General features: G+C 39.3%; 1 protein-coding gene across 4 annotated transcripts in view; it reads right to left on the bottom strand.

The window, feature by feature from the left end:
* The window catches only part of KIAA0232 (KIAA0232 ortholog), an 87,495-nt gene that overhangs the window by 30,456 nt on the left and 43,665 nt on the right, over positions 1–13,374 (bottom strand). For all 4 annotated transcript variants that reach the window (XM_045529068.1, XM_045529069.1, XM_045529071.1 and 1 more), the window contains exon 3: positions 6,104–6,241. In XM_045529068.1, coding sequence (XP_045385024.1) covers positions 6,104–6,241 — 138 coding nt within the window. The remainder of the gene's footprint in view (positions 1–6,103; positions 6,242–13,374) is intronic.

Here is a 13,374-nt window from a genome sequence, read left to right as displayed (position 1 = left end):
ATACCACTGCATTCTAGCCAAGGTGACAGAGCAAGACTCTGTCTCAAATTAAAAAAAAAAAAAAAAAAAAAAAAAAGATCTGGGCTAGATAAACAAACAAGAAAATGCTCCATTATCCAATGCTCATCCCCCACAACCACTCAGCCCTGCCACCCTAGGCATGCATATTCAACTGCCTTTTCAAAATCTCCTCTTAGCTCTTTGATAGGAGGCATTTCATACTTAAATCTTTATTCATACCCACCCTTCCACAAAGATGTGCCTTCCTTAGGTTCTTTTTCCTTAGTAAACAGAAAGTACATTCTTGCAGTTGCTCAGACTAAAAACCTTAGTTATTTTCCTTGACTCTTCTCCCTCTTTGTCTAGTCCACATCCAATCCTGTCAGCCCTGCCTTCAAAATCTATTTAGTTCTCACCATCATTTACCTCTGGACCAATGCAACAGTGTCCTAACTGGGTTCTCCATGTCTGCCCTCTGCCCACTCCATCTACCCAGCTCACCCGACCCTGTCTAGTCTCAATGCTGCAAGTGTGACCTGATCAGCATCTGATCAGCATTTAAGTCAGCCTGCATTACTCCTCTCCAAACCCTCCAGCACGTCACAGCTTATCAGAGGAAAACCCAAAGTCTTTTTATAGGCTATAAGTTTCCTTGAATACTCTAGATCCATCTATATTCCCAAAGAGATAAGGCCAAGGCTTCCCTGGCCAAGGATGACTGTGACAACACAGCAATTGTGAGCATTCTCGGCTTAGTAACCACTGGTTTCTTCTCAGGGGGGTCTGGCCTGTAGAGGGAGCACAGCATCACTTCGTACAATGTACATAAAGCATCCAGACCATGCTCTTATTACTACCTAGAAAAAGTTAGGTTCAACAGTCTACATGCCAAGAATATACAGTCATCCCTGTGTTAGATTGGTTCCAGGACATGCCTGCTCCCCCCACTATGGATAACAAGATCTGTGGATGCTCAAGTCCCTTATATAACATGGCATAGTATTTGCACATAACCTATGCACATCCTCCTGTATATTTTACTTTGTTGTTGTTGTTGTTGTTTATTTAGAGACAGGGTCTTGCTCTGTCACCCAGGTTGGAGTTCAGTAGCATGATCATAGCTCACTGCAGCCCGGAACTCCTGGGCTCAAGCCACCCTCCCGCATTAGCCTCCCAAGGTGCTGGGATGACAGGTATGAGCCACCTCGCCCAGCCCTTCCAGTTTACTTTAAATCATTTCTAGATCACCCACAATACCTAATACAATGCAAATGCTATGTAATTAGTCATTATACTGTATTGTTTAGGGAATAATGACAAGAAAAAAGTCCGTACATGTTCAGTATGCAATAATCCATCTCATTTTTTCTGAATGTTTTTGATCTGTGGTTGGTTGAATCCACACATGCGGAACCCATGGATGAGGGGCCAGCTGTATATGACCAAAATTAACCCTGAAAGTAAACTGCCATGGAATATTACATGTTTTTGTATGTACAACCCTGTACAGCATATAAATAATACATATGCAAAATACTAAGAGGTACTCTGTACTTTTGCTGGCAAAAAGAGTTATACTGGGGAGCTTAGCTGAATGTGAGAATATGAGCAAGTGAAATGATAATACTCCACTATACTGAGGGCATAAATCCTCTAGAAGGCTCTTTAAACAACAATAGATCTAGTCAGTTATCCAGGGTAAGCTGCAGCACTGTCCCTTTTAAAACTAACTTAACTAAAAAAAGTTGTCATTGCATTCTATTTACTCTCCAAACAGAGCCTTTTAAGTTTCTAACCTTCTAACCACCCTCAAAGTGGGAGATGAAATACTAGCTTTGACTCAGTTTTAAGTGGCTCAATAAAAATAAAATAGAAATATAACTACTTAGTAAAAACAAAACAAAAACAAACAATATTAAAAAAGCCCTAACTTTGCGGGTGGAGAAAACAGAACCAAGTAAACCTGAGGATGCAAAAAAAAAAAAAAAAAAAAAAAAACAATAGTTGGGGCGCTGTTCGATATTGTTTTCTATTTTTTTAGATGGGGAAAGCAAGAGCAGCCTGGACTTATTTAACAGTATCAGGTATATACCATGTCCACTGATAACAGAAATGAAACAGACCACTCAGAACACTAACATTTAATAAAGAATATGCATCTGAGGGAGGGTTTGAGTTGCTTATTAATCATAGCACCTCTTCAACAGACGCCATTACTAACCACAGCCAAACTAAACGCTTATATATGTATTTGCAATTACAACTATATTATAGAAAATGAATACCTAGAGACTTGTATGTTATTTGCATGTGTAAATGAAAAGGGAATTAGCAAAGGCAGTTTCAGCTGGGACCTACCAACCAACAAAGCCCATCAAAGGCCACAATTCCCTGGGGAAATAAATAGTCACCAACTATTGACACACAGCCGAGTTGTCATACTGTTTTGGCAATGTCTCTCAAATAAAATTTTGAGCTGGGCAGGTCAAGATATGTGCTGTAACGTGGGATTCAACTTATTACAAGGATAAAGTGGAGGTATAGTACAATACCCAAGAATATAAAAGTGGAGTCAGAAGTAAGCCATTCTCCTTAAACCATGAAACAGTGAATAGTCTGGTAACTATGGATTTTTTTTTACAGAAATCGTTCAAATTGTAACTATAATAGTCACACACACAAACATGAGAAAAGAATTCATCTCACACGTGACACATACCATCCCCACTATTTCCTACCTACACCTATAACTAATATAACTGTCTATATTATTATTGTCATGTAATTGTCATTAACATTTTAATCTACTAGATTGTAAACTTGAATTGTTAGTGGGGTTTTCTGTGATTAGCTGGTAGTGGCTACCTAAGGAGTTTACTGAGAAGAGCTGTAAGAGGACATTTAAACTCAGTGGGAAAGCATATAGCACAGTACCACAAACATTACCGTCCTTGGTATCCAGGAAATGAACAACATACTTATAAGCAAACATTTGTTGTGGCCAAAACATAAAATAAAATTTTGCATTATAATTTCCTATGTAGGTCCTCCTTGCTCCTTTCCTTCCATTAAAGCCAACAGATAGATTCTAAAAAGAAAACCAAGGGACACAGCCTACAATTCACAAAGTACCACACTGATTCTTTCTATTGCTTCAGGCAATAATTAGAGAGGGTTCTGTTTAAGTTCTTTCCATTGGCTTCCCAAGAGTCAGCAGAGCTGGTTTCAGGATCTGTACACTGATGCACACACAACAGCATGTGGCTCTGGAGCAAGAAACTGGGACTTGAGGACTTTCTCATTCCATAAGTAATCACTGAGCACGTGATACATGGCTGGCACATTCATTTCCTCAATCAATTTAAATTTGATAAGATTTAAAAAATCATTATTAGGAAAAAGCAATGCAACAATTTTTTATAAAATGAGAAAAACAAGATAGAACAAGTATGGTTTATTGGAGTCAAAAATAAAAATCTCACCTATGACAGCTAGGCAAAAAAAAGCATTTTGCAAAGCAATAACCTAAAGAATCAAAGATCTTTGCAAACCACTATCCTTCCCTTGTACTGCTGCTACCCAATACCAAGTTCTTTTGAGAATACCACATACTCACCTAGCATGAACTATAAACAAATTAAACAAGCTATACGAGTAGGGTCTTGCATTACCCTTACAAGGTTTTTATCCTCTTCATTCTTTCACAGTTGATTTCAGCTGCTCTTGTTGTTTACTCAGCTTCACTGTGAGTTGACGATTAGAGTCATTTCTCAGCAACTTTGGTCCAAAGAAGAAATAAGACCTTTTCTCAGACTGAAATTGCCCTACTCATATTTTCCTCCCAACCATGACTCAGCAGCTTCTTTGGATTTTGCTCAAACAATTTACCTGAAGTAACCTCTCACCAAAAAAACTATCTGCATCTGAATTCCTTTAAAAGCTCCAAATTACTTTATCAATCTACTCCCTCAGTGTCATGAAGAAAACACCATTTGGGTTACTGTCTAACCACAGTTTTCTCTGCAGACCTCCCATCACTTGCAGCCCCTGCTGAAGGGGTGGACCTCCAGGCAGCCCTTCCTGCAAGCCATGGCTTATCAAATCAAGGGTGGACACCTGGCTCAAGCCCAGCCAATCAGATTCTCTTTCTAGATGGTGCCGGACTGTAGAGTTCAGGGGTCAGGTTGGGCTGGAATCGCCACTCTTCATCACATGTGTACTAAAGCACAGAAAGCCAGAGTTCAGAAAGAGAGGCAATGACTCAGACAGAGAGAGAGAAGCAAATGAGAGACTGCGAGTCATTACAGAAAGTGAGTTCGTCTGCCCCTCCTATAGTTCCCAGTTCAGGTCCCTCCTAAGGCTGTTACACTTCCAACACCTGATTTCAGTAAGATAGCCCTATATCCTTTATACATATTTATATTTTTTCTAAACTCGACTAATTACGTTCCTTCTTGTAGTCATGAAATGATACCTGACTAAAGGTATAAGCAGTAACTTCCAAATTCCTAGCCCATAGTGTATGAGACAGCAGCCTCAACAAATTCAGAAGTTAAAAAAAATCAAAGGGGTGGGGGAAAGGAAAACAGTTGGGAGTAGGAAAAAGGATTGGACGAAAAGGGTAGGCTTTTTAAACAAATGAATATTAGATTCATTTCAAGAGAAATTCAGCACCTTCTATGTGATAAGCACTCACTCTACCAGTCAGTAGGAAACAAAAAAGACAGGCCAGGCACTGCGCCTCATACCCATAACCCTACCACTCTGGGAGGCCAACGCAGGAAGATCACTTGAGCTCAGGAGTTCGAGACCAGCCTGAACCACAGCGAGACCCTGTCTCTACTAAAGATAGAAAAATTTGTCAGGTGTAGCAGTGGTGCATGCCTGTGGTCCAAGCTACTGGGGAGGCAGAGGCAGACTAATCACTTGAGCTCAGGAGTAGAGCCCAGGAGTTTGAGGTTGCAGTGAGCTATGATGCCACTGCACTTGAGCCTGGATGACAGAACAAGCAAGACTCTTGTCTCAAAAAAAAAAAAAACAGGTAACTCCCAAACCTTGCCCCAGTGAGCATAGTCGAACAAACAATTTAGGATGTGAAGGCCATAATATTTGAGGTATACACAAGGTACCCTGAGTACATGGCCAGGAAAGCCAGGCTTTCATAGACAATTCTAAGTTGGATGAAAACCCACAGTGGGAAACAATGAACAAGTAAGTGCTAAAAGGCATGTGCAGTAGGTGGTAGCCAGACAGAATAAACTTCCACAGTTTATCAAATGTAGCAAAGCTGGCCATCCCAACATCAGACCTCTGAACAACTTAGGTTAGGAAAAAAGTTTCTGGAAGTCAAATCTTCTCAATTTGACCTTGCATCATAAAAGTACTTAAACCACACTGTTTCGAATAGCACAGTCAAAGCAAAATAATTTTTAAGTAGTTATGATCTCAGAGATTACATAAAAATTCATAATATTAATTTAGATAGATGATAATATTCTAAAATTATTTTGTTATTTCAGAATGCTGAAAGACATGAGAAATATTGTATATAAAGTGCTAAAAGATGAATAAAATAATCTTATAATATTTTCTAAAAAACAAAAAGAAATTATGAATCATAGGCAAACATAGTACTTTTAAAGTGTGTGAACCCATACCCCATTTCTAGGAATATATCCAAAAAAAATAATGTAGAAAAACCACACATAAAATATTTTAGATAGCATAACAAAAAAAATCAAGAGCAAGATAGATATCCAGCAATAAAGATTATATTATACTGCTGTTGAAATATTATTTGATGAAATGCAAATTAGACACTAAAAAGAGTAAACACAACGTAAAAACAGGATGAAACACGTTAAATCAAAAACAGGATATAAAATTTTGTGTAAACTCTAAAGTAGCATATATAAAAGAATATACTTTATAAAACTTTGAATATATGAAAAACTAACATAAAGGAAAAGTAATAATGTTCATGTTACAGTGGTAAGATAATGAGTAGTCTATTTTCCTAAGTTTTTTGGGTCAAGTTGTTACATTTGTAAACTTAAAGCACCCCCTTCTTTTTTTAAGTATTAGAAATAAAATGCAAACTTACTTCGTCAGAAGCAGATCGAAGACACTGGACAGCAGCCTGTTTTTTCATTTCTTCTAGAGTTAAATCTGAACACTTTTTCTTACTCTTTCCCCATTTCTTATAAGCTCCTTTTTCCCAGCCCAGGAAGATGTCATTCTCCTACAACAAGATCATACCAGGTTAAACGAACAGCAAGTCTCAACCACTACTGTGTTCCACCTACTTGAACACACATTCCCCTGCCACACATATGAAGTAATGAAATGGCCCCTTGCATTTTAGGATGAACTTCTCAATTTCTGCAATAAAGGCTGCTGGGATTCTGATAGGGATTGTGTTGAATCTGCACAACAGTTTGGGGAATAATGCCATCTTCATAATATTTACCTTTCTGATCACAAACATACGATATTTTTCCATTTATTTAGGTCGTCTTTATTTTCTTTCAATGTGCACAGTTTTTAGTGCACAAGGCTTGAACTTCTCTGGTTAAATTTATTCCTAAGTATTTTATTCTTTTTGATGCATTGTAAATGGAATTGTTTTCTTCATTTCATTCCTTAGGATTTTCTATATTTGGTACAAGAGCATGTCATACATGACTAGAGGTAGTCTTACTTCCTTTCCAATCTGAATGTCTTTTTCTTACCTAATTGCCCTCTTAATATTTATTTATAACATATTTCATCTTTGAGAATGACTTCACACAAATAGGAACTGCCAAATGATGATAATAATCCACAAGCATGAGTTTAACTGAACATATTAATTGCTTAGTAGCTATTTAAAGAATCTTGTTAAATTCTTCTATTGATATTTCCTTTTAGCATGTCAGTATGTTGCAGATTCATCTCTTCCAAGTGAAAGTTAGGTGAAAACTCCTCAACTGAATAGATTTTGAGACAAACAAATTTCCTTTGCACTGTATCAAGGTGTGAAAAATGCTGTTGAAACTGCAGTCTAAGCTTGGACAACATGTCCACTATAAATCTGTGTGAGGATGGAGATTTTGTTTCTTGTTTTGATTTCTGTTTTTTTGAGATGGGAGTCTCACTACATCATGCAGGCTGGTCTTCAACTCATGAGCTTAAGTGATCCTCTTGCCTCAGCCTCCCCAGAAGCTGGGATTATAGGTGCAAGCCATCGCACCTGGCTTTTGTTTTAACTTTTGACAGAGTGAGAAATGTATAAAGCAGCTTGATATTATTTATGATTCAAACAATGTTATTTATTAGAGTGATTTTACTACATCATAAATTTTGCATACTAGTGCTATTTTGCCATGTAATTTTAGGTTGTATTCATTATGAAACATCAAGTCTATAGGAAAAGCTACACAAACAATGGCATGGCCGGGCGCGGTGGCTCACGCCTGTAATCCTAGCACTCTGGGAGGCCGAGGCGGGTGGATCGCTCGAGGTCAGGAGTTCGAGACCAGCCTGAGCAAGAGCGAGACCCCCATCTCTACTAAAAATAGAAATAAATTATCTGGCCAACTAAAAATATATACAGAAAAAATTAGCCAGGCATGGTGGCGCATGCCTGTAGTCCCAGCTACTCGGGAGACTAAGGCAGTAGGATCGCTTAAGCCCAGGAGTTTGAGGTTGCTGTCAGCTGGGCTGACGCCATGGCACTCACTCTAGCCCGGATAACAAAGTGAGACTCTGTCTCAAAACAAACAAACAAACAAACAAAAAAAAAAAAAACAAAAAAAACCAATGGCACATTAGACATGCTTGTTCACATTCTGCTTTTTTCACTTATTATATTTAAGACTTTCAATTTATACATAAACATAAAATATTAGACATGTGCCAAATAGTTACTTAAAAAGCCGAGTAAAATCAAGCATGATTTTTCAAAGCCCTAATCTGGAAGACAGAACACAATTATCAAGTACCAAGAGCAGATACAGGTAAAGAAGTTCTCAGAACGGGCATCTATTTATTACCAGACACTTTTCTACTAATATTAGTGCTGTGAGGCAAGCTAAGCTGGAGTTTTAATTGACTTTCCTGTGCTTTCTATCAAAAAGGAGACTGAGAACCGGAAGGAGAAAAAAAACACATTCTGAAACACACAGCTGGGCTCTCTGAAGTCTGCTGCTAGCTGCTGAGCATCACCCCTGCCTCCCACATCTTCCTGTTCAGTGTCCTGAATAACCAAAGCCATGATGCGTCTAAAAGGGACTAATGCCACCCCCATCTTCAGGCCCTAATTGGCTTAATACAAATTGTCATGTCTCACCCCTTTGGCCACAAGGATTGGCCCACAAAGAGGCATGTGACCAATCAGAAATGAGCACTTCATGGTTTCTGCTGGGAAAGCAGGGAACACTTCCTCAGGACAGCGTGTGAAAATATGATACAAGAAATGTGCTGTCACTGCCCTCTACCCTACAAGGAGCTGGCTGCAAAAGCAAGCTGACAGATGGAGGCAGGCAGAGGAGCAGAGCAGACGCCTGAATGACACTGAAGCTCTGATTCAGACCAAGTTAGGGCCAGACCTACTTCTGGACTTTTAGTTATATGAGCCTTCCCACCATCCCAAACCAATTTAGGCCAAACTTTTGGTTGCTTGTGAATGACAGATACAGCCAGAATCTGAGGGAAGGACTCAGTGATGAATCCACAGACTTCTCATTGCTCTAAAGAACCATTATTTGCCTCTAAAAATCAAGCAAGCATAATCGCAGGTTAACCATATCTCTTTTTTTTCCATTAGGTCTTTGGCCCATAGTGATGACCTCCCTGCTTTCAATGCCCACACCCACTCACCGCCATGCCATTTCGTACTGTTGGCTAACTAAACAGGACATAAAGTCTCCTAGCATAGCACATCAGGTCATCACAGCTCTTATATGTGCCATGCTAGGGGACTCTCCCATTCTGATCTCTGCCTACTGGCTCACCATACTCTTTTCTGGCCCCACAACATCGGGTCCCTCCTGTTTCTGTGACCTTATACACACTATTCCTTTTTTCCTTCCTTCAAGATGGTTTAACTCTTGTCTCCTCTGTCATTTCTACTGTGATCATCCCCCATCCTCTGCACAGCCACAATATTTTACAGATGCCTAAACTGGCAGTTGTCACTCAGGGACCATCCTTAGGATTCTCTGCATTTCTGGTGCCTGACACCGTGAAGCATGTAGTAGGCATCCACTTGTGTGTGTTTTTTTTGTGTGTGTGTGACAGGATCTCACTCTGTCACCAGGCTGGACTGCAGTGGCACAGTCACAGCTCACTGCAAACTTGAACTCCTAGGCTCAAGCCATCCTCCTGTCTCAAACTCCTGAGTAGCTGGAACTATAGGTGTATACCACCACACTCAGCTAATTTTTAAATTTTTTGTAGAGATGGGGTTTGCTATGTTGCCCAGGCTGGTCTCAAACTCCTGGCCTCAAGGGATCCTCCCACCTCAGCCTCCCAAAGTGCTAAGACTACAGGTGCAAGCCACAGAGCTCAGCCCAGCATTCACATTTGAGGATAATAAAAGCAGAAATGTTAATTTTTGAAAACTTAATATTCATATTTGAAACATTTTATTCCATGAAAACATTTTACACAAAAAAATTTTTAAATGGTATCTTGGGAAGTAAGTAAATACGAGTTTGTGTACCCATCATTAGCACTAACTTACTCTGTGTTTATTTTCATATTCCTTCTGTGTAAAGTTCTATACATTTTTGTTCTGCCTAACATAAATGCTCACTCAAAATAAGTCTAAACCTGATGGGTAATAGTTTTAAATTTTTTATATAAGAACCAAAGCTAATCCAAGGTAATTGCTAGGAGTTTGTGTGTGTGTGGGGGGGGGCGGTTCTTAGCTTTATTTACTTGAAATGTACCAATTCATAAACTGTCAAAAAAAAAAAATGCTTTAGCTACCAGCAGGCGTGGTGGCACATGCCTGTAATCCCAGCTGCTCAGCGGGCTGAGGCAGTAGGATCACTTGAGCCCAGGAGTTTGAATCCAGCCTGGGCAATATAGCAAGATCCTGTCTCTTAAAAAAAAGAAAAAACCAACTATTAATAAAACCATGCTTTAGCTACAAGCAACCCTTATAATAATTTTGAAATGGACTAAAAGAATTTTTAACATACAGATTTACTGGTTAATATCCTTATAAAATATTAATTATAAAAAATGTAAATATGGGGAAGTTTAAAAGTAGCTTTAAAAAGTAAAAAAAGAAAAGTCAGTTCCACCCAATGGCAATCTCCAGAGGTAACTATTGTTAACAGCTGGCACATATCTAACTAGATTCCTTTTAAATGTGGAATTTATCCCACACAGTATATGTGATGTTAACGTACAGTTTTAAGACTAATAATATACCTATCAGGTTACAGTCAGACCTAGAATACTCCCAGTAACCTTAGAAGCCTTACCTATCAAAATCCATCTTTGTTACCCTCATACTTAATAGTATGGGTAAGATCTTTCAGATTAGAGATAATTTTCCTTAGAATCTAAAAGATATTGCTCCATTATACTCTCAAAAGCAACACTGGAAGTTAGAAGTCCTGATTTCTTATGTAAGGCCTACTTTTTTCTCTTTGGAAAACTGTATCTGCTTCTTTGTCCCTGGTCTAAAATGTCAAAACCAAGCGCCTTGGTACAGTGGTGGTTCTTCCATCAAAGCAAAGAATTATGTTCCCTCCTCTTGAATCTCTACAGGCTCCAGTCTGTAGGACTGAGTACCATGGAAGTGACACTTTGTGACTTCCAAGGCTAGGTCGTAAAAGGCCTTGAGCATCCACTTGGTTCTCTCGGGCTGCTTGTTTGAGGGAACCAGCCAACCATGTAAGCCTGGCTACCCCACGACCCACACACAGAGGCTCTGGGCGACAATACCGGCTGAGCCCAGCTGTCCAGCACTTCCTGCCAAGGTGAGGACATGTCAGTGAAGCTATCATGGGCCCTCCAGGCCAGTCCATCTGCCACGTGAGTACCACAATGTGACTTCAGGTAAAGCCACAAAGAGCAGAAGAATCACCCAATTGACCTTTTCCAAATTCCTGACTTACAGAATCTGTCAGGTATCAATAGCAGGGTTTTTTTTTTTTTAAAGCTAAGTTTTGGAGCAGAATATGCAACAACACTCATATCATCAAAAAAGTGTTTCTTTTGTATTAAACATTTCTCTTTAAACTCAAGAGAACATCACCTAGCCCTCCCATTTATATTTGGGGAACAAATCCAGGTTCGTTCTATCCTATATGTACCATCAAAAGATTTTTACTTTAGTTTCCCAAAATTTATTGTTGTTTTTTTTTAAAAAATAAGTAATATTTTCTTTGTCATCATATCACAAAGAAGTAATGGTAACTGCCACTGGAATCTGTCAGTCCTTAGTCTAAAAAAATACCTTTTCAAGAGACCCAGCTATGTCACAAGTAATAATTACATCCAGAAATGTTACAGGACCATGTTTGTTGAACTCATTAGGATATACGGCAAGACCAAATATTTCAAATTGAGATTGTTGTGGAAAATGCTGGAAATATAACATCAGCTTATCTCTACCTCTAATAAACACATAGCCCACCTGCTAGAAGAGGAGGGGGAATAGCTATTTGGTGGAGAGATGGAAAGGATTGAATAAATGGCAACAATAACAATAGTATTTGTCACTATTTACTAAGCACCTACCTTGTGTCTGGCATTGCTCTAATTGTATCATCAGTACCTAGAATGACGCCTCAGACCTATTGCAACTCAATAAATATATGGTCAATAAATGAATATTCTTTAATTCTCAATAACGCCATCAGATATGCACATGAAGAACAGTAAACAATGTAGAAATGGAGAGACAGGCACAGAGGTGTTAACTAGTCCAAGGCAGTTGTCCAGGTTAGGAAGTAAAGAAGGTGGGGTTAGGACCCAGGTGTTCAGACTCCATGGTCCATGTTCTTAACTACGTGGTACTGACATGCAGTAAGTGGGGGGGGGGGGGAGATCAAAAGATGGAGAGAGAACAGGAGGCTGTGAGTCTGACAGTCACTTGAGATAAAGGTCAAGATGCTGTTAAGGGAAACTGGTCTGGATCAGTGGTAAGAATTTTTTCACCCTATAACCCTCCTAATACCTCCAGCTTAATTCTTCATGAATTATTCAATGATGTACACTCTATTCCACACCCAATTCCCAGAATGGTTCCTATCACTGTGGGAGTCAACATGAATACCGGCATGTACACATTCTTCCATCGGTAGCAAAGGCAAATCCTTAGGAAGGTTTTCTGGTCTAGGAATGGTTCTAGGAAGACACTCCTGGCTTCCTTCCTGAAGCTCTGAAATGCTGATTTGAAAAACATTAAGTTAACCAGGTACATTTAACCAAATAAGAAGGAAGTGTTAGATGAATGCAAATAACAATGCCTGTCATATAAACCTGCAGTTTCCAACCCCCCACCTCCCCCAGAGCTCCACCCACCCTCAATGGGGGAGCGCACAGCAGGAGGTGAGAGGTGGGGTGAGCAAGCTGGGAAGCTTCATCTGTATTTACAGCTTGCATCACTGCCTGAGCTCCAATCACCACTCCATCCCCCACCCTGGGCTGTGGAAACATTGTCTTCCATGAAACTGGTCCCTAGTGCCAAAAAGGTTGAGGACTAGACTCTGATATAAATGGTATTTAGTTAATGTCTGTTGAATGAAGACTTGCTGAAATACAGTATGTACAGTAACACGTGAGAACCCAGGATGAGTCAGATTTTTGTAGTTCCTATTGTTAAAGATTATAATAAACTGCAAAGAGAAACACTGCAGATGCTAGCTTTTCCAAGCAGTGAAATGCTAAAGTAACAGGATATACCATAAGAGTATGTTACAAATGGGCTGAAAAAGTAAACGAGCTTTGTGAATACAGAAGTGATCAGTCCGACTTAGCAATCAGTACTGGGATTATTCTTGTAACTTGTGGGCATCTATAGATAATGCAATAATCCAGCTACATTTCTAGAATGATGAACTCTGAGCTAGTAGATAAAATTCAATTAGGGGATTTAAAAGAAACCACAGTAACATCCTTGAAGGGCAGGCCCCAATGTGCAGCTATGAGGTCTGCATTTGCACCCACCCCTAGCAAGCTTCCCTGGCGCACAAGTCATGTGCCTGAGAAAGCAGCATGCATCTATGCATTTGTTTAATAAATATCTGAGCATCTTCTATATTCGAGGAACTGTTTTAAGGACTGGGAATGTAACGGAAAACATGGCAGAAAAAAAAAGTCCCTAACTTCATGAGTTGTATATTCCAACGTGGGAGACAAATAAAAAATAAT

The sequence above is a fragment of the Lemur catta genome, chromosome 17, assembly GCF_020740605.2.
Source record: "Lemur catta isolate mLemCat1 chromosome 17, mLemCat1.pri, whole genome shotgun sequence".
NCBI classification, from domain to species: Eukaryota; Metazoa; Chordata; class Mammalia; order Primates; family Lemuridae; genus Lemur; species Lemur catta.
The sequence above is the reverse complement of the archived record's forward strand: the minus strand, read 5'-3'. Positions and strand labels throughout refer to the sequence as shown.